General features: G+C 43.2%; 1 protein-coding gene across 8 annotated transcripts in view; it reads left to right on the forward strand.

Annotated features, from left to right (window-relative positions):
• Positions 1–22,423, forward strand: part of TJP1 (tight junction protein 1) — a 232,407-nt gene that overhangs the window by 161,940 nt on the left and 48,044 nt on the right. For all 8 annotated transcript variants that reach the window (XM_044279722.1, XM_044279723.1, XM_044279725.1 and 5 more), the window contains 5 exons: positions 5,208–5,332; positions 14,216–14,318; positions 14,654–14,933; positions 15,112–15,215; positions 18,963–19,131. In XM_044279722.1, the coding sequence (XP_044135657.1) occupies positions 5,208–5,332; positions 14,216–14,318; positions 14,654–14,933; positions 15,112–15,215; positions 18,963–19,131 (781 nt within the window). The remainder of the gene's footprint in view (positions 1–5,207; positions 5,333–14,215; positions 14,319–14,653; positions 14,934–15,111; positions 15,216–18,962; positions 19,132–22,423) is intronic.

Here is a 22,423-nt window from a genome sequence, read left to right on the forward strand (position 1 = left end):
AGCCAGTCTAGTTCTCCGTGGTGGGATTAGGCTCCAATAATTCAAGCTATAACTGCATCAAGTAATATGACAAAGCAAGGATCAAATATATTGCTTAAATTACACTGTAAAATATGGTAAAAGGAAGAAGCCCGCCCACACCAGAGCTGCTATTACAAATGCAATTCACTAAGGCAGGATGCTCAAAATCAAGGACTAGCAATATACTACCAATATGATACAGCATTGGGGCGGACATTACACTGACCAAATACCACACATGTGGCCGTACCTTGATGTACGGTGATGTAAATGGCAGTCATGGGGCTCCTCTAGGGACATATTTGAGATGTGTGGTACAGATTAATAATGATATCGACTGAACTGTATGGGCTTGTACCTCTGCGTCCCTTTGGTTGTGGCATGACTCAGTAAATGCCATTGAATAATATTACAGTGCCTTGGGGGAAGCACCATGCGACCCATAAAGACTCTCTGCCTCCTTATGGTCGCGTGCAGAGTGGTTTACCGATTGTGTGCCTCGAGAACTGATACGTAAATTTATTTTAGGCCGTAGACTTTAAGTGGAATCTGTCAGCTCCAAATCGGCCCCAAACTAGACTAATCTGTGTATAGTGTAAGTGACGCTGAGTCCGGTTATATAATTTTTCTTCAGACTCGATTGCATTCCGACGCTGCGCTCCCATAAATCATTGAGAGGACTCCTGGGCTCCCGCACATAATGGAGAGGACTCGGGGAGAAGTCCTCTCAATGCATTCTACTGCTGGTTTGTGGGGGAATGCAAGTGAGTTAAGATGAGTTACATAATCGTACTTGGCATCACTTAGACTGTACACCACTTCCACATACTGGTGTTCTGTCTTCAGTTATATGCTGTAAGGGCATCTTGAACTGGTGACAGATCCCCTTAGCAGAATGCACTTTTGTTCTAAACTATTGAACAGCTCCAGAACTGGTTGGAGTATACAGTGTGTACCGGAGGATCCTGGGGTTCATGAGCCCCCGCCTCCTCCTGCCACGGATTGCATTAGAAAGAAAGATGTCGCTCAGCAGCAGAGATCAGGGAGAGCCAGGTCTGGAATACCAGGACTCCCGGTATGCATTGTGAATGGCACCGTTCCTATTCTGGAGCTGTTCAGTACAGATAATTAGATCTGCGGAATACGGATCCTATCTGTGTGCATTCCGCAGTTCTCTCACCCTCATCCGTGGAAATGACTATTCTTGTCTCCAGTAGGCAGTGATGGTCAGTTTGCAGTGTTCGCCAGCAAACACATGCGGGCTGCCATCTTTAGTAAGGTAGACTCCCCTGTCCTAAACGGGTGAGTCTAACAGCTTTCCTGCTGTTCTAAAACTACAACTCCCAGGATCCTCCTTTCACTTATATGGGTGTTACAAGAAGAGCTGAATAACTGTGCACGCTGGGATTTGTAGTTTCACAGCAGCTGGAGTGCAGAAGGTTGCTGATCCCTGTTCTATAACTTACAGAATGGCCCATTAAAATGTAACGGTCGGTGTGCTATCCGGAAAAAAAAGTAGATGGCGCACAGATGAAATATACGGTCGTCTGCATGAGGCCTAAATGAACGAGTGTTTGCAAAGGTGATCTGTCACTGGATAGAATGGGTGACATTACTTTAAAATTAATAATTGTAGAAAAAAATTTGCATGGTTGGCGAGTGACAGGAATGGGATTCCACATCGTCCACTGCAGGTAACTTTATGTATGGGGGGTTACCGTGCTCCCCCTTGATGGTAGGTGTTAATGGGGATTGATACGGAAGGGCATTGCAGTGCTTTGCACACCCCTGTGTATCAGACCTCCTGCACACAGTTCTCTGCTCAGCCCTGGTTCTCTTGATGAATAATTCAGCAGGATGCGTGTTTGTTTGATTTCCTAGTTAAACATGATGTGAGTACACGCCTGTACATGATCTATCATTTAATACTCCTCTTGTGGAATCTGTCTTCCGTCCTCAGTCAATTTGTCTATCACAGATTAGGCAGATTTGCCACAGATTTCAATATATGCTCTGCAAGGAGTGAAATCTTCTGTGGAAATCTGCACATGGATTTTGCACAGAATGTTTTTACATAAAATCTCATCCACTTTGCAGCTACTGTAAACTCTGGATTTTACCACTCAATTCTGCGGCACAACATCGGTAAGGCTACTTTCACACTTGCGCTTGATCGGATCCTTTCTGAACGGATCCGATCATATTAATGCAGACGGAGGCTCCGTTCAGTACGGATCCGTCTGCATTAATAACTTAGAAAAAATTCTAAGTGTGAAAGCAGCCTGAGCGGATCCGTTCAGACTTTCAATGTAAAGTCAATGGGGGACGGATCCGCTTGAAGATTGAGCCATAGGGTGACATCTTCAAGCGGATCCGTTCCCATTGACTTACATTGTAAGTCTGAACGGATCCGCTCGCCTCCGCACGGCCAGGCGGACAGCTGAACGCTGCAAGCAGCGTTCAGCTGTCCGCCTATCCGAGCGGAGCGGAGGCTGAACGCCGCCAGACTGATGCAGTCTGAGCGGATCCGCTCCATTCAGACTGCATCAGGGCTGGACGGAGGCGTTTGGGTCCGCTCGTGAGCTCCTTCAAACGGAGCTCACGAACGGACCCATGAACGCTAGTGTGAAAGTAGCCTAAGCTCTGAGATGCCAATTTCTAGCCGCATCCGCCATTTTAATTCCAGGATTTGTCCTGTTTTTCGGAGATCTCTTATTGCTAACTACAATTATTGTCCATGTTGTCCTTTTCAGTACCTGTGTATGACCTTTTTATGTTTTAAAAGGGTTTTTCAGATTTTTATATTTTTTTTAAACGATGAACTATCCTCAGGTATAAGTCATTAGTATCTGATCGGTGGGTGTCCGACACTCGGGACCCCCGGCAATCCGCTGTTTCCTGTGAGCGCCAATGCCTTCTTACGGACCAAACACAGCTCTGTACATTGTATAGCGACTGTACTTGGTATCGCAGCTCAGCCCATTCCCTTGAATGGGGCTGAGCTGGTCCTAGGCCTTGTGACACATGAACATGATGGGAACAGCAGAGAGAGTGCCTCAGCGCTCACAGAATTACCGCTGCCTTCTCAAACAGCAGGAGTCCTCACCGATCAGATATTGGTAAGTGACCTATCCTGAAGATGGGTCATCAGTAGAAAAGCCGTAAAACGCCTTTAATTATATTAATATACACATTAACACATAAACAGACGCCTAATTTACTGTCTAGACATTAACACACCTTTCACCGTAATCACATTGGTGAATGGTGTAGCGGTATGATGGTATGTTTTATCCAGTGAGCAGATACAAATCTTTGCCTGGGAGGTTTGCGTCAGATGGGCCTTTATGCAGTATGTTATGGCTCCCATTATATTGTGGATTACCAGAGTGAAGTGTTGGGACTTGATATTCCTTCCTTATATGATAAGTACTGCAGCACTACCATTCAGGTGTTCTTGGATATTAATGTTTATCAGGGTAGGACAGGAATGATGTGTACATAGTGGCCTCTACGCTGCCGCGGTCAGTGAGCACGTCTGAGTCACTTTAAACATGTAGAAGTATTATTTATGTTCTATGATATTTGTATGTATGCCTCCGGAAACATCAATATTACCACCAATGATGGCTGAGCAAAGGTCTTTCCTGATGCAGATAGTTTGTATACAAAGTTAGTGAGACTGCAACATTGTATCGATACACTTGTATGTGCTCATTCAAATTCCAAGCAGTATAGCTGTCAACAGTTCAGATAGTAGCGTAATAGCTATAGAGGCATACAGCGGCGTCCCGCTGTGTTTGGAAAAGAAGCGATCGCTTGTGTGGAATCTGTGCAACCTTACCCGGAGGTCTTTGGACCTGACGATGAGTCCTCGACTCGGTACGGTCAGCTTGTGATGTCCCGGTCTCAAGGGCTGTTACTGAATTGTAGGGTCAGCCTGGTGATGTTCCACGTGGTCTTTGGCGTCTCCAATGACGCAGTGAGTCGGCTTTTACAGTTGCTTCTTCTTGTAACAGTGTCCAGACCTTACCGGAGTTGCAATGTCCTTGCTGTCCTTAAGGGGGATTCACACCAGACGCGTTTCGGGGCTTTAGAGTATTGACCCCTTCCTCAGCACCACCATATCCTTTTATTTGGTCACTACCTTTCTTTTATCCATTATTGTATTATAAATCCATTGTTTAATTATTATATAGATTGTTAATAAAGATCCCTCTACTTAAAAGAGTGTGCCCCACTTCCATTTTATATATTTATTCCACTTTTTCAGACTGGGTGTTGTCTGTTAGTGGGAGCACCTCTGTTTGGATTCCCACCTCATTCGAGTGCGACATTACTCTATATTTATTACCACCAATGAGTCAATGATAATAGCCCTGTTTTTGACAAGAAGAGCAGTAAGTGATTTTGTTTGTCGAATACGGCTGCGTTCATGCATAGTTTTTTTTTGTGATAAACTCCAGCGTTAGCTGAAGGCCTGTGGGAAATATGAAACACAAGGCACAGAAGCTCCGGGTGCTTTTGTTCATTAGGTGACTTTTTCAGATGTTTCACATCACAGGGAAAAAATGCCTTGAAGAATATGCTAGTGGTCAAATACACTGGCTCAGATTTACTAATCTTGTAGGTGGTGTAAGCTTAGACCGGCTGTCCAGACCTGCACCAGATTTATCACAGGGGCTCGGGATGGATGATACATTTGGGCCATGGCTGGACACTTTCCTCTGACTGACTCTATAATAACTTTATGCCAGAATTGTGTCCCAACACATTGCCTCTAAGGCTCTGCCCCATCTAAGTCCCACTCCCACCCCCTTTGTAAGCAAGTTGGGGGGAAAAATGTCGAAACTCTATTTGTGCGACTTTTTAGACAGATCAGCAAATCTGGACACCTGTTTATAAAATAAAATAAAAAGTATGTAAAAAAAATAAATAAATCCATAAAGACACAGGTGGCTAAAAAAAAAACTCCTGCAGTTATTCTGGTGTTTTACAGACCCAAGAAATGGCAGCCAGAATTTAGTGTGTAGAGAACCTAAAGGGAAGACAGATGTTCAGTCCAGTCCTGAGCGGTACCAGCGCTGTATTGGTTGGTGCTACAGCCCTTGACTGGATGCAGGATGATTTAAATGTATAATTGGATGTTGTGAATGGTAACATTGTGTAAATATTCTTCCCCCTAGGCTCCAGGATTTGGATTTGGGATCGCAATATCTGGCGGCAGAGATAACCCTCATTTTCAGAGTGGAGAAACATCAATTGTCATCTCCGATGTTCTCAAAGGAGGGCCTGCAGAAGGCCTGCTGCAGTAAGTGTCCTTCTAGATATTACATTTGGCACGCTCTGTCCTATGCGCTTCACTCCATGTATTCCTTTTGATATACAACTGTAAAGAAATCTCTAGTCTTGGTTTTGTGTTGCCACTTGAGGTTTTTCTGTTGGTTTTTTCCGGCCCTCTATTTTGACAAGCAGCGGACCAGGTATATACATGGCCTGCCTTGCCAAGAGTAAAGAGATCTCTTCTCTAATGAATTGGCCCTGCATAATTGAGCGTCGTAATAAAATAGCCATTGATCTGTTAATGTATTCACCTTCCGTTATTCTATGGTACTGCTCTTGTGGTTGAATAGTAAAGTGCATCTTTTTGCATGAGTACATTTAAAGGTTTCTCGACTGTAGATGAGGACTGCAAATGCTGAATTTGTCACGTCTGTTTGAAATTGGGCCTTGTAATTGTGATGACCATGCTTAAATCATAAGTGTTATATCATCGTAACAGCCTTCAATGTCGCATGATCGATGATTCTCCAGGATGTAGAATAGTTTCAACATTTAACTGTTTTTAAATTAAAAACACTGGGCAGATATTGTGACAGTCATGTGGAGGGGAGCAATGTGTTATGTTGGTTAGCCAGTACTGGCCTTGCTTTAAAGGAGTTGTCCAGCTTTCAGATATTGGTGACCTATCCTCTGACCAGGTCATCAGTGTCTGATCTGTGGAGCCAGGACCCGGGAACTAAACAGTAGACAGAAGGAGGATCTATCCACTGTGTGGTGGTGGTACCAGCATGCTGCAGCTGGTGAGCAGGAGCTGAGCTGCCACTACACAGGGGGTAGAGCCTTCTGGTTCTGGCTGCATCCTCTGGTACTTCAGTATTGGTAGCTGCTAAAGACAGCTGATCGGTAAGGGTCTGGTGGATAGGTAATCTACAAAGTATATCTAAAGGCTGGAGAGCCTACTTAAAGAGGACCTTTCACCACTCATGATCTGTCTGCTCTATTAAATTGTTTTCCCCATGAAAATCTGAAACTCGCTGTTGTCTGGGGCAGTCAGATACAGCCAGGTCCATAAATATTGGGACATCGACACAATTCTAACATTTTTGGCTCTATACACCACCACAATGAATTTGAAATGAAACAAACAAGATGTGCTTTAACTGCAGACTCATCTTTAATTTGAGGGTATTTACATCCAAATCAGGTGAACGGTGCAGGAATTACAACAGTTTGGATATGTGCCTCCCACTTGTTAAGGGATCAAAAGTAATGGGACAATTGACTTCTCAGCTGTTACATGGCCAGGTGTGTGTTATTCCCTCATTATCCCAATTACAATGAGCAGATAAAAGCTCCAGAGTTAATTTCAAGTGTGCTATTTGCATTTGGAATCTGTTGCTGTCAACTCTCAAGATGAGATCCAAAGAGCTGTCACTATCAGTGAAGCAAGCCATCATTAGGCTGAAAAAACAAAACAAACACATCAGAGAGATAGCAAAAACATTAGGCATGGCCAAAACAACTGTTTGGAACATCCTTAAAAAGAAGGAACGTACCGGTGATCTCAGCAACACCAAAAGACCCTGGAAGACCAAGGAAAACAACTATGGTGGATATTTATGGACCTGACTGTCATCACTGCAGCAACCACATTAACCTTGTGCGTAGATTATATTAAAGGGATATTTGGTTATAGAAAGTTATCCCCTGTGCAGAGGGTAGGGGATAAGTATCAAATCAGTGGGGGTCCTACCGCTGGGGTCTCCACTAGGGTTAGGCGATATCAAAAATATTTCCACGATAGCGATATTAAGAAATGTATCGCGATAACAATATATATCGTGATACATGCCCATTTAGAATAAAAAAACACTCAAAACATGTACTGGTGTTTCCTTGTTGCCCTCATACAATATAATGTCCTTGATGCCCCCATACAGTAATGTGTTAGTTGCCCCATCAAGAACAGGGTCACTGCTGGGGTTCCGATCAGAAGCTACCACTGCACCACAAATTATTCTAGTATTGGGGGGTTGGGGGGGGGGGGGGGCAGCTGCACCACCAATGATTATAATTTATAATAATGGGGGGGGGGGGGGGTGCACTGCACCACACCACACCACCCCACCCCACCCCACCAATGAATTTAATTAGCCTTTTTAATACAACTATAGACTTGCTCTCCTTCTCCACTGTGCCGGCTGTATTGTGCCCCAGACGTTTTAGAGGCAGTCAGCACTCAAGTGCTACTGCCCCCATGACGTCACAAAAAATACAGCGGCAATTAAGAAACAGCCATATCGCCGTTTCTTAATACTGCGGTATATTGTTAATACTGGTATATTGCCCAACCCTAGTCTCCATTGTCCACTAAAATGGGGGCCTTTTGCCCCCTGGAGCCCCTTTGAAATGGATGGAGTAGCTGGTTACAAAAACGCGTCACTCACCGCTCCATTCATTTCTATAGGAACTCTGGAGATTGCTGAGCACTGTACTCGCCTATCTCTGGCACTCCCTTAGGAAATGAATGGAACAGCAGTGCACCTGCTCCATCCTAGAGACAACAGTCGGGACCCCCCCCCCCCCCCCCCCCCCCCCAGGAATCAGCTAGTTATCCCCTGTCATCTCCATAGGGGATAACTGAAAAGGTGGTAAACCCCTTTAATATAGAGTTGACCTTTTCTTTTGTGACTATAACAATGACTCCTCTTCTGTGTAGATTCTGGAGTCTGGCTGTGGGAATTTGTGCCTATTCAGCCAGAAGAGCATTTGTGACTCAGGCCACTGACCAGTATTTGGTCAGTGTTTTTCATTAGTATTTGTGAGTAAGATTTGTACCTCTTCTGTGTTCTGTATCCACCCCTGCTGAAAAGTACTGGCCAAATACCTACCGTCTGATAGTGGCCTACAGCAACTGATGTTGGATTGCAAGGTCTGTCTCACAGTCTGCATTCCAACATGTCTTTATGGATCTTGCTTTATTCATAGTGAACAGTCACTCTGAAACAGGAAAGGGTTTTCCCCAAATTGGTGCCACAAAGTTTAAAATGGCAACTATGTGAAATGTCTGTGTGCTGTAGCATAGATTGCAAGCTCTTGGGAACAGGGTCCTCACTCTTGTTTAAAGAGGACCTTTTATGGGTCAGAACATTGTAGAGCGGCGAGAAAAAAACCTCCCTGGCTGTGAGCTCTGCGCTGCGATTGAACAGGGAGAAGGAACGCCCAGGGAGAAACAGGGCAGTCTCCTCCCTGGTTTACCAGAGGCAATTACCATACAGAGCGGGAGAAGGTAACAGGGTCACAGCGGGCGAACGGATCGGCGCCCAGGGTTAATAGTAAGTGCAGTAGGATCCCTGGGCGCCGCTCTACATGTCCAGATAGTTATCTTACAATGTTTGGACCCATGAAAGGTCCTCTTTAAAGGGATAAATATGTCTGGAACTTGTATTTTTTGTTTTAAACTCATCGGACCACGTTTCTCAAAACTGTTCAACAGTAAGACTGGTTGCTGTGGGCAACAAAGACAGAGTTCATCTTTTATTTATTCTCTGGAAAAATGCAAGCTGAACTGTTAGACAGTGTTGAGGAATAAGGCACATTTCTTTTAATGAATATTTGGCGGTTTTTCTTTTTCATTTTAGCAGTACCTATGCCTTTGAAGTTTAAATATAAAATATTGCCCTTCTGTAGCGGTCAGCACAGATTGAAATCTCCTATGTAGATGGGTAACCCACTGTTGGTTTACTGCTGCTGTGAGGGAAGGGGTTATCTGCATGATATAGAAGTAGATGTAGACTTTGGATAACAGTATGACAGCTCATTCTTTTCATAGCTAAGAGCCAGAACAGGTAATAGAAAAACCATCCACCCATTTTTTTTATTTTTTAACAAAATGACAGAATAGCTGTATATAGTCTGTTAAAATTTGAGAAAAAAAAATGATAGTAGTGTCCCTTTAACTGGTCAGCTAGTAGTATGCGTTACAGTAGGTGGTGTTTTCCTGCCATCGTCCTTCGGACTGCTGCCTCTTCCAGTGCTTCATAGTCTAGTGGCGGTGTGCTTTACACCCCCAGCTGACACTTGGCATTGTGCATTTGTTAGACCTGTGTGCGGCTGCTCATTCATATATACCCGTCTCGTGGAGCTCCGGACATACGTTTCTTGTGCTCAGGTCACTTTTTTCCGACTTGCTTGGCAAGAGATCAGGGCGCAGTGTACATTGGCTGGGCTGAGGATGCACCACACCACAAAAATCTCAAAGTAAGTACCAGTAGTTGGTATAGCTTTAGAGAAGATGTCTCCTCCAGCCTGAGCCCTGTGATACCGGTGACTGTATTCTGTACACAGCAGTTGAGAAGAGGCACGCGGGTTGGGAGGTATTTATTACTCTCTTGTCGTCATAAATTTTTCCTGGTGTGATGATTTACAGAAAAGTGTGTGAATAGTCAACCATATGCAAGTCCTGTAGTATGAATAGATGACACCTTGGTCACTGCAGATGTTCCCGCTTACTGCAAGTGCATTAGGGTGCTTTCACCTGTAGGTTTATGTTGGTTTCATTGCTGTGTTTTTTGTTTTTGCATAGTTTTTCTGTGATATGAGCACCAGCTCCAGTTGTTGGCTGAAGGTGTGTGGGAAATATGAAATGTCGGGGGCCGCTTTTTCCTTCATGTTTCAGATTTCAAAATCTGCACAGCAGGTCAAAAATGTTCCACACAGAAAACACGGGTGTAATGTGCCTTGTCAAGGAAGCTGAGATTTCATCTGCTTTGGAAATAACCCTTCCTCCAAGCCTTCTGCAGCTAAAATGTTAAATTAGGGTTCCCTTTGCAGTTAAAAGTAAAGTGTTGTAAAACTGTAAGAAAAAATCTTTAGAGGAAAGGTGTTATTGTGTAATTCATGCATATTCACTTCACACTTGGTTTATTTTAACTACATTAGCACAACTCGCTGAAAATGTACGAACCCTGCATTAGCACCTTTGAAGCAGAATAGACTTTTAATGTAACACAGGAGCTGCTGTGGTCTTATCTTATGGTCTTTCACAACATGTGTCTGAACAAGAGTCCCCCAAATCCCGCTATCCTATGTGTGGTAAGGTGCACCTAACGTTTTGAAGAACGTTTCTCAATGCCCTTAAAGGGGTTCTCCAGCAACCTGTCCTAAAATATCGGCAGAACTGGTTTCCATCACTTGTAAAGCTGCCTGGGAGGGGAGTGAGCGGGGCCTCACTACACATTACGCTCTGGCACTTGTATATGATACATATTGGTGGGTTCGGGCTGCTCAGCCATGATGACGTATAGACAGGATCACATCATTACCATCTGTTGTAGAACAGTGTAGTGTATAATAAGGCCCTGCCCTCTCACCCCCAGCCAACACAGGCATACAGCCGCCTCTCTGGGATACCTATGCCAGCTCCATTCGCCACTGACTCAAAGATGTGGAAGTTGATTGTTGGGTCGCCATTGAAATAAGGACATCTGTGCATATATACACAGTATATAAGCAAGTTGTATTATATTTAATTGAACAACCTCTTTTAAAAATACACAAAATAAAGATAAATAGCACAATGTATATAATCATATGCATTGTGCTACTTATCTTTGTGTATTTTTTTTATTCTTTTCTCTTGCATGTCCTACTGGTAGACGTCTCCTCTTGACATCTCAGGAGGAGAATAGGGTTGTCGTGATAACAAAATTTTAATTAGTTTTCGATACCATAAAAAAGTATTGCGATACTCGATACCATGCAAAAACGCTAGTGTGCGTTCCGCATTTTATGTAACGTCCGACCTATAATAGAACAGTCCTATCCTATTTTTGGGGGGGACAAGGTGACAAAAAAAAAAGTCGAATCGCTTTTTTTTTAAAAAAAATGTTTGTTTTGTTTTGTAGGAGATATTTTTTTAATAGTTCTGACCTTTTTCAGGCGTAACGATACCTCATATGTTTTGTCTCTTTATATATTTTTATATGTAAAATTGGGAAAGGGGGTAATTTTGAGCTTTTTATATTTTGGTGGCGTTTTCTATTATTTTTTATTATTTTTATTTTTTTATTTAATAACTATTATCCCCCCCCCCCCCCCCCCCCTTAGGGGGCTAGAACCCTTTTTCTATTCACCCTAATAGAGCTCTTAGGGTGAATAGAACTTTACATTCTCTCTGCTGTCCTGTGCATAGTACACACAGCAGCAGGGAGATTACCATGGTAGCCAGGGCTTCAGTGCTGGGGCTCTGACCGGGACGGCCACCAATGAATATACTGAGGAGGAAGGGGGGTGCTGTAGGCCACTACGCCACCAATGAAGATAATACTAGGGGGGACTATCTATTGTGAACACCTGAGGGATAATTGACAGGGTTTGGCGAGATACAGCCGGCATTCGCCACCTACATTTGTATTTAGGGGTTAATTATTCTCATTGGTGCCGCAGTGGCCTCCCCCCAGTATTATCTTCATTGGTGGCCAGCGGTAGCTTTACACTCCTCTTAATCCTTTCATTGGTTTAGTGGCAGTGATGGCTGCGTCACAGTGGGAAGGGAGGGGCTGCCTCCTTCTCCAAAGTGCTGGCATATGAGAATGTGGCACGTGCCATATTAAAAAAATAATAATACGCTGTGCAGTAGCGGAGCCTAATATCACAAAATACAAAGTCCCGGTATAGTATCAATCCGGTTGCAAAAGTATCAATTGGGCATTGAAAGTTTGATGCCCAGTGCAATCCTAGAGGACACAGACATGCTCTAAATCAGGGGTTAGCAACCTTTGGCACTCCAGCTGCTGTAAAACTACAACTCCCAGTATACACACTTGCTCAGTTGTTCTTGTAACTTCCATAAAGGTGAAAGGAGGATTCTTGGAGTTGTAGTTTCAAAACAGGTGGCGTGCGAGAGGTTGCCGGTCCCTGCTCTAGTGCCTGATCTGACTTTTTTGCTTCATTTCTATGGGTTCGCACATAAAAAAAAAAAGACTTGAATAGTCATTTCTATAAATGGGACTGAGAACAATGCGGATTGCAAACGGAAGACGTCCGTGTTTTGCGAATTGTGTTTTGTGGACAGCGATACCGTGTGCATGAGGCCTAAGATATTTTGATATGTTAACAACACCTAGGCTGTTGTGAGCCCAACTAGAATGCATAAAGGGATTGACCAGCTTTTAACAAAGGTGGTTGTGCCATAAACATTTCACTCTAATATATATTTTCATCAATTACTCCAGTTCCCATACCTTGGATTTTTATTTATTTTTTCCTCCAAATTTTACCTCATAAGAAGTTCTCTCTTATCCCCCATGCTTGAATCCTACTTCCTGCCTTAGGGCAGTGAGATGTGACATCATCTGATCATGTGACACTAACCACACCCCTTGTTCTCACAAATGACGCTTGCGTGTCCTACATTACAAGGCTCCAATGCAGGACGTAACCTACAGCAACCAAATATCAAAACAGATTTGCCTCAGGGTGCAATGGTAGACTATGACTTTAGAATAAGGCAGTGTTGATAAATGACGGTATTTGAGGAAATGATATAACAGAGATATCTCTTGGTCGAGATAAATTGATATTAGGGGCACTACCGCACAACAGATTTCAGCCGTCTGTCACTGCTGTCATGGCATTCAGTACTTTGAGGATACTACCCCTGCCACCAGATGATGATTATGAGGATTGCAACTTTTTTTCTCTCCAGTTGTGTTGTCTGAAGGCAGGGGAGGGAGGGGACAGCAAGCAGCATCGGACTCCTCTCTCTCCCAGGGCTGGCACTAACAGTACTGACTGCCATCCCAGGAGTTACAGAGCACTTAAATCAGCGGGTCGGGCACTACACTATGCTGCCCTCTGTACAGATGACAGGTCACCTTTTAAATTGCAGGGCAGTGCTTAGGAGATAAAAGTATATGTCTACTTTTGAGAAGCATACATTTTCTACCGTGCAGCTGGTGACTCTGCTAAAGCTGCTCCATGGGATGGCTTGATATAATAACAGAAGCATAACATAGATAATTCCTGTAATGTGACTAAGTGGTGTCCTTCATACAACTAAGCCTGGCTGGCCCGTTAAGAAGGGTCCATAAGTGGAGGACCAACGAACATCCAAATGATTTGTCCGCTAACAAGGGAAGACCGGGAACAGAGGAGAGGAGTTTAGTGTCTGGCTCACATCTGAAGGATAAATAACGGTTAAAGGAGTTTTCCGAGATTCTGATATTAATGACCTATCATCGGGATAGGCCATCGATATCAGATCTGCGAGGGTCCAGGTTGTTGGTTCCCCAAGGATCTGATATTGATGACCTATCCTGAGCTGTTTGAGGAACACCCCAGACCCCTTTTCGGCTTAACAAGCGTAGCGCTTTGCTTGGCATTGCAGCTCAGCCTCATTCTCTTAAAGAGGACTAAGCTACTCCTTGGCCATGTGAATGATGAAAGTGACGTCACCGCATTAAGGACTGGTACTAAGTACTACGGTATCACAGTAGGACCTCATAGGAGGATTCTAACATCAATGCATTTGTAGAGCCACATGTGATCGTAAACTGGTGTACGGGCACACGGCAGTGCTTTCTCAAATCTAGAGCCATTGAGCATTGAGAGTAAGGAGCCAAGGGTCTTCCTCTCGCCCATATGCATTAATGGTCTGAGACCTGGTATAGACAATAATTGAGAATTGAAATAAGCCTGGGAGAGTCAGGTTTCCAAAGTACCTTTTAATTTGGAGATATTGGATGGACATCATTACCCATTTCCTTTGCCTGTGGGACATTGAATATTCCTCAGGACTAACTTATACCATCTCGTCGTTGTTACTAGCATTTGGGTCTCCACTTTTCAGCATGCTGCTTTCAGGTTTCTTGTAAAGAGCATCAGAATTAATTGTATTACTCTTTTACAGTGAAAATGACCGGGTTGCAATGGTCAATGGGGTCTCCATGGATAACGTTGAACACGCTTTTGCAGTTCAGCAGTTAAGGAAGAGTGGTAAAAATGCCAAAATTGTAAGTCCGCTTTATGTATAAAATCAGTTTGTGTTAAATTCTATGAGAAGCTTTGTATAGTAGTATTTCTAAGCACTTAGATTTTTTTTTTTTTTGTATTTTATTGCTCTGATTGTTTTGAACTCTGCACAGATTAATATGCAGAGATGTCAGTAATATAGATCTAGTTTGAAAATCGTTGACAATAAAGTAAATCATAAATTCTACTAAGTTTTGTTCTATCTAACCTTTGGCAGCATATTAATAAGAATATGGTTTTGTTTGATCTGTTGGTTATGCATTATGTTTGGTTTGTTTTTTTTCTTCTAAATGTGTCACTTTTTTATTTCTAACAGACTATACGGCGGAAGAAAAAAGTGCAGCTTCCAGTAGCTCGTCCTGATCCAGATCCTGTATCTGAGAATGAGGAGGACAGCAATGAGGAAGATGTGCCTGACCAGAGAAATGCCCATAGTGTTCCTGGTGCCAGCAGGAGGAGTGAAAAGAGCTGGGTGAGGGACAGAAGTGCCAGTCGAGAGAGAAGTTTGTCGCCCCGATCAGACAGAAGATCCATCGCTTCCAGTCAACCTCCAAAACCTACCAAAGTGACCTTGGTGAAATCTAGAAAAAATGAAGGTTTGTTGCTGCCATTAAATCCAATGGAACTTCCTATATCTTTACATCTACGGTGGCTTTTAAATTGTTGTATTTCATTTTGCACATGCCACTTTTGCTTCATAGTGTGCAAACTGACTTTTATTATGTGGCTGTCATCTGATGATGTGCTTGCAACCAATCTGTAATTGTCTTGCAGAATATGGTTTGAGATTAGCCAGCCACATTTTTGTAAAAGAAATCTCTCAAGATAGCCTGGCTGCGAGAGATGGAAATATTCAGGAAGGAGACGTTGTGCTTAAGGTACGTTCGAACATCTACATGCATCTGTATGTTTTTTATGTACTTGTAATCGGGGAATGTTAGATGTGAGTCTTACATCTGTATATTTTCCCTGTTTATGGTCCACGTGAGGAATTTATTTAATCTTTTATAGATCAAAGAAGGGGGCATTCACACGATCGTATCTGTTTTGCAGCCCCCAAAACACGGATAGTGGCCGTGTGTGTTCAGCATTTTGCAGATCAGCACGTCCCTCCCTTTTTTTTTTTTTTTTTTTAGAAATTCCTATTCTTGGCTGCAAAACGGACAAGAATGGGACATGTTCTATTATTTTTGTTTTGTGGGGCCGTGGAATGGAAATACAGATGGTGTGCTGCCCACATCTTTTGTGACCTCATTGAAATGTATGGGTCCACATGAAGATGTTATATTCTGCATTCTTGTCCTTGATTTCTAAACCATTCTTTTTATTTTTTGCCCCATACGCTTTCTTGTGTTGGTCAGCTGGCTTCTCTCCTGATATTTGTCATGGTGCACCTTCTGAAAGTTTTTTCTTTTTCAAAGAAATTGAGTGTGTTTTAATAGTGGGTTAATGAGTTAACCTTGTCTAGTCGTATATGAAAATATACCGTATTGTTGGACTATGAGACCCACCTTAGTTTTGTCACCAGGGAAAAACAAAATGTCAGACAGGTGGTTCTTTTAGGTGATTCTCCTGTACATAGTGTAGTCATGGGACTTAATTGCTGTCAAGTTCACTGCTCTTTCTACTCGTCCTTCTGCACGGTGATGCTAGTCTGTATCTGTGCTGTCTCCCACACCTGTTCCCCATCTGCCTGACCCTTGTCTACTCCTGCCACCCGAGTGCAGTCCCTTGTCTTATGCCATGCATTACCTGCAGCTTCTTCAGTGTACCAAATCCTGTACCTTCCTAGGTTAATAAAGCAGTAAATGACTGTGGCCAGGACCTGTGTTGTGGTCCTGCCCCCACAGTCGGCGGTCTAGCGTGGTGGCATGGGAAGACTGCAGACATGATATATAGCAGTTGGATCCGGCCCCTGAGGTGGTGGGGACTGCTTATTCTTTCATTGGCTGTACACCCCTCTCGGCCTAGGCAGTGGTGGGCATCTTTGACACCGTGCAATAAGCAGCAACTTTTTAGCATGATTTTTTTTTTCCAAGAAGTACATTGTGTCCCCCAAAAAATCCAGCCTTTGAGGTTGACAATAATATTGTTACACTGCACACTTTGTTAGCAGGTTAAACAACAAACAAGGGTTTGAACTGCGGGACCTGATAGTCATGTTGGTTTCGATGCACACCATGGTCTGCTCTTTGCTTTATATTGATTTTACAGCTCCGTGTCGTAGTCTTTTGGCGGAAAAAAAACATTATCCTGATAGTTTCAGGTTTCATCTGAACATTCTGAGCTAAAAGATAGCCATCTGAAATAATGCAGTGATTCCATCTGCTAAATGGAAGAGCACCTTTTCTGCTTGTATTGTAGTTTCGGATTATTGGCAATCTTTCTTTCCCAGATATGGCTGTCTCCTCATTTTAGCAGTGACACTTTATCAACGGTTCATGGGGAGGCTGATCAATAACACTCGCTGAGTTTACATTTCTCAGTTGCTGGATTCTGGACTTTTCTTATTCATAGATGAAGAATGTAGGGATAAAACTGCTGAGCTGGGGCTTTGGTGTCCTGCCTCCGTCAGTGCCTAAGATTTGTGAAGCTACATATCACTCTATAGCGTAGAATATTTTTTCTCTTGTGGTGATTTCCTGTTCATTTATGGCCTGCAAACAATTTGGGGAGTTTGCTCTACATACATTAGAATGTTCCCCTATGCAGCAGCATTCTGATCCAGTGCCCAAATTTTAGCTAGTGGTTAGTGGTTACGAGTTCATTGATTTCTGCATGTTAGGGTCAAGCATCTGGGTCAAGCATGTAGTGTTTCAAGAAAGAAAGGGATTTTCCTATTCATTTATTTTAATTGAGGGCAACCTATCAGAATAATAATAATAAAACATATTTGACAACCCCCCCCCCCCCCCCCCCCCGTGCCATTCAGTCCTCCCCTCAAGCCTTTGTTTTCCTGTCTGCAGCAGTGATGTGACCATATACTGCAGCCAATCACTGACCTCAGTGGTCTTGTATACTACAGGGCCCAGTCATTGGCTGCAGCGGCCACAGGCCAAAATATTATGTTGTGGCTACAATGGTAGGGAGAATCAAAAACATAGGGAGTTCAGGATGGTAAGCATAAAATTCTGATATTCTGATATGTTTTATTGTTTAAAGAAAATAATTGTAAAATCCCCTTAACTTTGACTGCTTTAGCCTATGTTCACACAAATCAAAGTTAGTATGCATTTTGCACCAAAATGTCAAGTCTGAAAACAGTTTCGCTCTGTGAAAAAAAAAAAAAAAAAAGTTTCTACTGAGAAAATGATTATCATGCTACTAATTTTGGATGGGAATGCTGAAGATTAGCTTTGAGTAAAAATGGGGCTAATCCTAATGTGAATCTGCCTCACTGCTGCAGCATGTCTGAAGTGTATGCCACCGATTTCGCCCTTATTTTAGTAGTATAATATGTGTTTGATTTGAAATAGGAAGATCTGACACCTGTGCGCATAGCCTTTACTTCAGAGAAACTACAGAGGTTCCTGTTGTTTTCTGGCTACAGGGCACTAATCCCCTTTTTCCTCAAACTTGCTGCTGCCAGTAGGAGAGACCCCTCTTTTCTGAAAACTGAACGTATGGGTGCTTTCACACTAGCGGCAGGACGGATCTGACAGGCTGTTCACCCTGTCGGGTCCGTCCTGCCGCTATTTCACCGGACTGCCGCTCAGACCCCATTGACTATAATAGGGGCGGAGCTCTGGCGCAGCACGGCAGTGCGCGGTTAGAGGCTGGCAGACTAAAAAGTCGGACATGCAGTACTTTTAGTCCGGCGGCCTCTCGCTGTGCTGCGCAGGAGCTCTGCCCCCTGTCCCCATTATAGTCAATGGGGACGGAGCTGCAGCCTATATTTTGTTAATTTTTCACTCTTTGCTACAATGAGAGACAGAAACCTTTTTTTGATTTAAGGTACATGAACAATTGTCCATGGGTGGGGAAAAATTACGCAGCAAATGTACTAAAACTAAAAAATAAATGTACTCGTCTCTTTAATTCCCGGCCGATCCAACGTAGATGCTCTGGTGGTCCCTCGCTAGTCACTGCTTTATCTGTGGTGCCTGGTGAGATAGGTGACCACAAAGGGCCAGTGATTTTGACTAAAGAGGGGAGCATTGTGTTTTTTTCTTTTTTTCTTTTTTTGCATTTTGTGTGGTAAAATAGCACATATTGTTGATATCTGTCTATTTCTGCATGTGCTCCATTTATACCACTAGTAGAAGCTGTCTGAGATGCTTCAGTATTACTCAGAGCGACCCAATTTAGGCTAAGGCCTGTTTTACACGGTCAGTATTTGTATACCTAAACCAGGAGAAGATATAATAGAAATATTTGCGCCTCTTCTGTTTTTTGGACCCACTCCTGGTTTTGGTTTACAAATAGTGATGCAAAATACTGACCATGTGAAAAGGGCCTAACAGAGCTGAGAAATAATGTTCCGAAAGCCGGTCTACAGTAGATGCCAGCAAGTCGTCAGAGATCATGCTTTGCTTGCAGGATTTGTACAGACCATAAATGCCTCAACTCTTTGTTAACTTGGTAAGCATGAATGATCACTAATCCCTTGACTGTTATTTTTCCAGATTAATGGCACTGTCACCGAAAACATGTCTTTGTCTGATGCAAAAACATTGATAGAAAGGTCAAAGGGTAAATTAAAAATGGTTGTTCAAAGGGATGAGCGAGCAACTCTACTGAATGTTCCTGATCTAGATGACAGCCTTCATTCTGCAAATGCTTCAGAGAGAGACGGTATGGTGGAAGAGCGGACAGTAATGTACTTTTTGTTGTGTGTTTGCCGTCTGCCTTAATTAGGTTAATGCTCAGACAATGCTGCTGGTGGTCTGTGTGGCAACATTGCTTCTGAAATAGTAGTGGCCATCAACTAAGCACATTATGGGGATATTTTGGTCCTTAAAGAGGACCTGTCGCCTCTCCTGACATGCCTGTTTTAACAGCTTCATGTACTCCCCATGTAATAATTCTGGATCATCTATTCTTATGGCTCTATGTTGTACTATTCCTTTTTATTTCTACTAAAAGTTATGAATTAATTGGGTGGTAACCAGTTAGGGAGGTGTACCTTCACAGTCTGAAAATGGCAGCACTGATTGGATAGAGTGAGTCTGTGCAAGGACACCCCCCCCCCAACTGGTTACCACCCCTCTGCCCCCTTACTACAGGCTAATGGCAATTAATTCATAACTTCTAGTAGAAATAATAAAGGAAAGGCACAACATACACACTAGGGCTGCAACGAGCACTCGATTAAATCAAGTAATTCGACACACAAAAATCCTTGATGCTAATTCTTTGCATCAAGGATTCGTCTGTGTCACGTGACCACGGAGCGGGAGTGAAGCGATCGCAGGAGTCAGCACTCTCTATACCAGTATGACTTTGCTTCAGGCAGCTGCTCCCAGCCAATCCCAGTGCTTCTCTCATATACACCTCATGTGAGAGCAGCCATAACAGGCCCGCTGATTGGTTAGTGGTAAGACAAATGCTGATAGGCTATAAACGAATTGGGGGCGGGGCTTGGCGCAGCCAGGCAGTGTAGTGGTTTCAGGTTAGTGTGGCTTGCTGTACATTACTGGGGCTGGTGACTACCTGCAGAGCATCACCCTGTCTGCTGTGTGTGCCCTAGCTGCTGTCATGGGGTTGTCACTTTTACTGCCTGAGGTAGGTGATGCTTTGTGTTTGCATCATACAATAAGCTAATGTTAAAGAAGCAACCTGTGACCTTAAGTGCACTACAGAGCCCAGCAAGCCCTCAGCTATTTATGCCATGCAGGCAGTGAATAGCTATTGTATTGGAAGGTGGGGGGTGGATTGTTGCCCTCTGCAGTATAATGTCACCATTTGGCCCACCCCATGCTGTATAATGTCTCCTTGGCCTCGGCCACCCCATGTAGTATAATCCTCCCCATATAGTATAATGTCACCTTGTCCACAGCCGCCTCATGCGATATAATGTTACCTTGTGGCCCTATGCAGTATAATGTCACCTTGTGGCCCCCTGCAGTATAATGTCATCTTGATGGCACTGAGTGGGGAGAGCTGATGGCACAGGGGGATAGTGGAGCTGATGGCACTGAGGGGAACTGATGCACTTGGACTGATCGCACAGGGTGGAACGAAGGGTGTTGGGGACTGATGGCAGGGGGTCTGATGGGTTTTTATAAAGGAAAACAGTCTATTAATTCTTTTTTTCTTATTAGAGTACTCGATTAATCGTATAAATAATTGGTATTATACTCAATTACTGAAATAATTGTTTACTGCAGCTCTAATACACACAAGAATAGATGCTCCAGAACTGATATTACACGGGGGATGCATGTAACTATTAGAACGGGCATGTCAGGAGAGGTGACGGGTCCTCTTAAAGACCATCTGAATCTGATGGCAGGCTTTACAACCACCCCATTGTTGCAAATAGTGGATTGCTCAGTTTCTGTGTGGCAAAGAGCCATGTGACCAACTGTATAGTATATGTTGGTAGGGAGCTGTTTCATAGCATCTATGGGTCTCCAGTGTGTTTGAGACCCACGTTAGGCAGTAACACTTGTTTAGAATAAGCATTCCCAAATGAGCTTTTCAGTAGAAAATTGTATAAGCCTGTGATGGCTAACCTCCGGCACTCCAGCTGTGGTAAAACTACAACTCCCAAGATGCACACTTGCTTGGCTGTTCTCAGAACGCCATAGAAATGAAATGAGCATGCTGGGAGTCGTAGTTTCACCACAGCTGGAGTGTCTGAGGTTAGCCATCACTGGTCTAAGCTATATGAAACACCAACGAAGAGGCTATTTTGTCTGTGTAGAAGACAGCAAGTGATTAGCCTGATATGCGAATTAGTAGATCTGGATAATAGCCTAAAACTTTGTTCTACTACTATATGGAGCAGGAGCTCCGTACAGTATTAGAATGTATTGGCTCCGATGAGGCGAAGTTATTGCTTAGTGAAGTCTCTGTACTGAAAAAAAAAAAAATAATAATTCCCGAACTCTGGTTCGGTTCCAAGGTACCACTTGGAACCAAACCTGAGTTCAGGAAATGTTTTTTATTTTTTATTTTTTTAATGAAATTATTGCGCAAAGTCTCGAGACTTCGCGAAGCAATAACTTTAGTTCATCGGAGCCAAAACTTTCTAATACTGTACAGAGCTTCTGCTTCATACAGTAGTAGAACGAAGTTTTATGCGAATCGACTTCGGATGATTCGCTCATCCCTAGTTGCCACTACTGACCTAACATATATGATCATCCTGATAAAGAAACAGTGGGTCTCCTTTATCAAGACTATAGAAGAAAAAAGTGGTGACAATATAGCCAGTTTCCGGCAAATTACATTTTGGCTAGCATTTTTTTTATTTTTTTTTATTTTTTTTTTAAGGTTTATCAAGCTTGGTTAGCCTAGTTTGCAGAGATGTAATAGGCTGGGTTTAAACGTTGCAGCCGTAATGTTTTTTTTTGCTACAGTTTTCCATGATTGCTGGAAAAAACTTTATGCGGCTGCTATGTGTAAACTCAGACTTGCGTATCTATGTGCTGTTCAGTCCCGTGCTGTTGGTATCTGCTGAAGGGGTTCTGCCACCAATCAGCAGTTTTCGTCCAGTGCCAGAAAAAACTTAAGTGGACAGAGCTGCCAAGTGAATGGGAGCTGAGGTACAGTATGCCAGGACGGAGGATTCTGCTTCAGGCTTCACCCACTGTTTTGTTCCCTGCTGCTGAAAACGACTAATCATTTGGGGTGTCAGACCCCCACCAATCTCATATTGATTACCTATCCTGAGGAGAGATCATCTGTATCTTGAAACCAGAGAACTCCTTTAATCATAACAGATTGCTGTGAATTCCTTTTTGCTAGGCAGATGCTTAGAAATAATAGTAAAAGTCCAGCTCACCTGCATCAACAGTTTTAAGAGTGCACGGATGGGATGAGACCCAAGCATATAAACTTGAACGGAAAGGAAGAAAGATCCAGCACCTTGTTTTTCTTGCTTGACGTTTATTCCACAAACCAAATGTACAGCGGTGAT

The sequence above is a fragment of the Bufo gargarizans genome, chromosome 2 (assembly GCF_014858855.1).
Source record: "Bufo gargarizans isolate SCDJY-AF-19 chromosome 2, ASM1485885v1, whole genome shotgun sequence".
In the NCBI taxonomy this organism is placed as follows: Eukaryota; Metazoa; Chordata; class Amphibia; order Anura; family Bufonidae; genus Bufo; species Bufo gargarizans.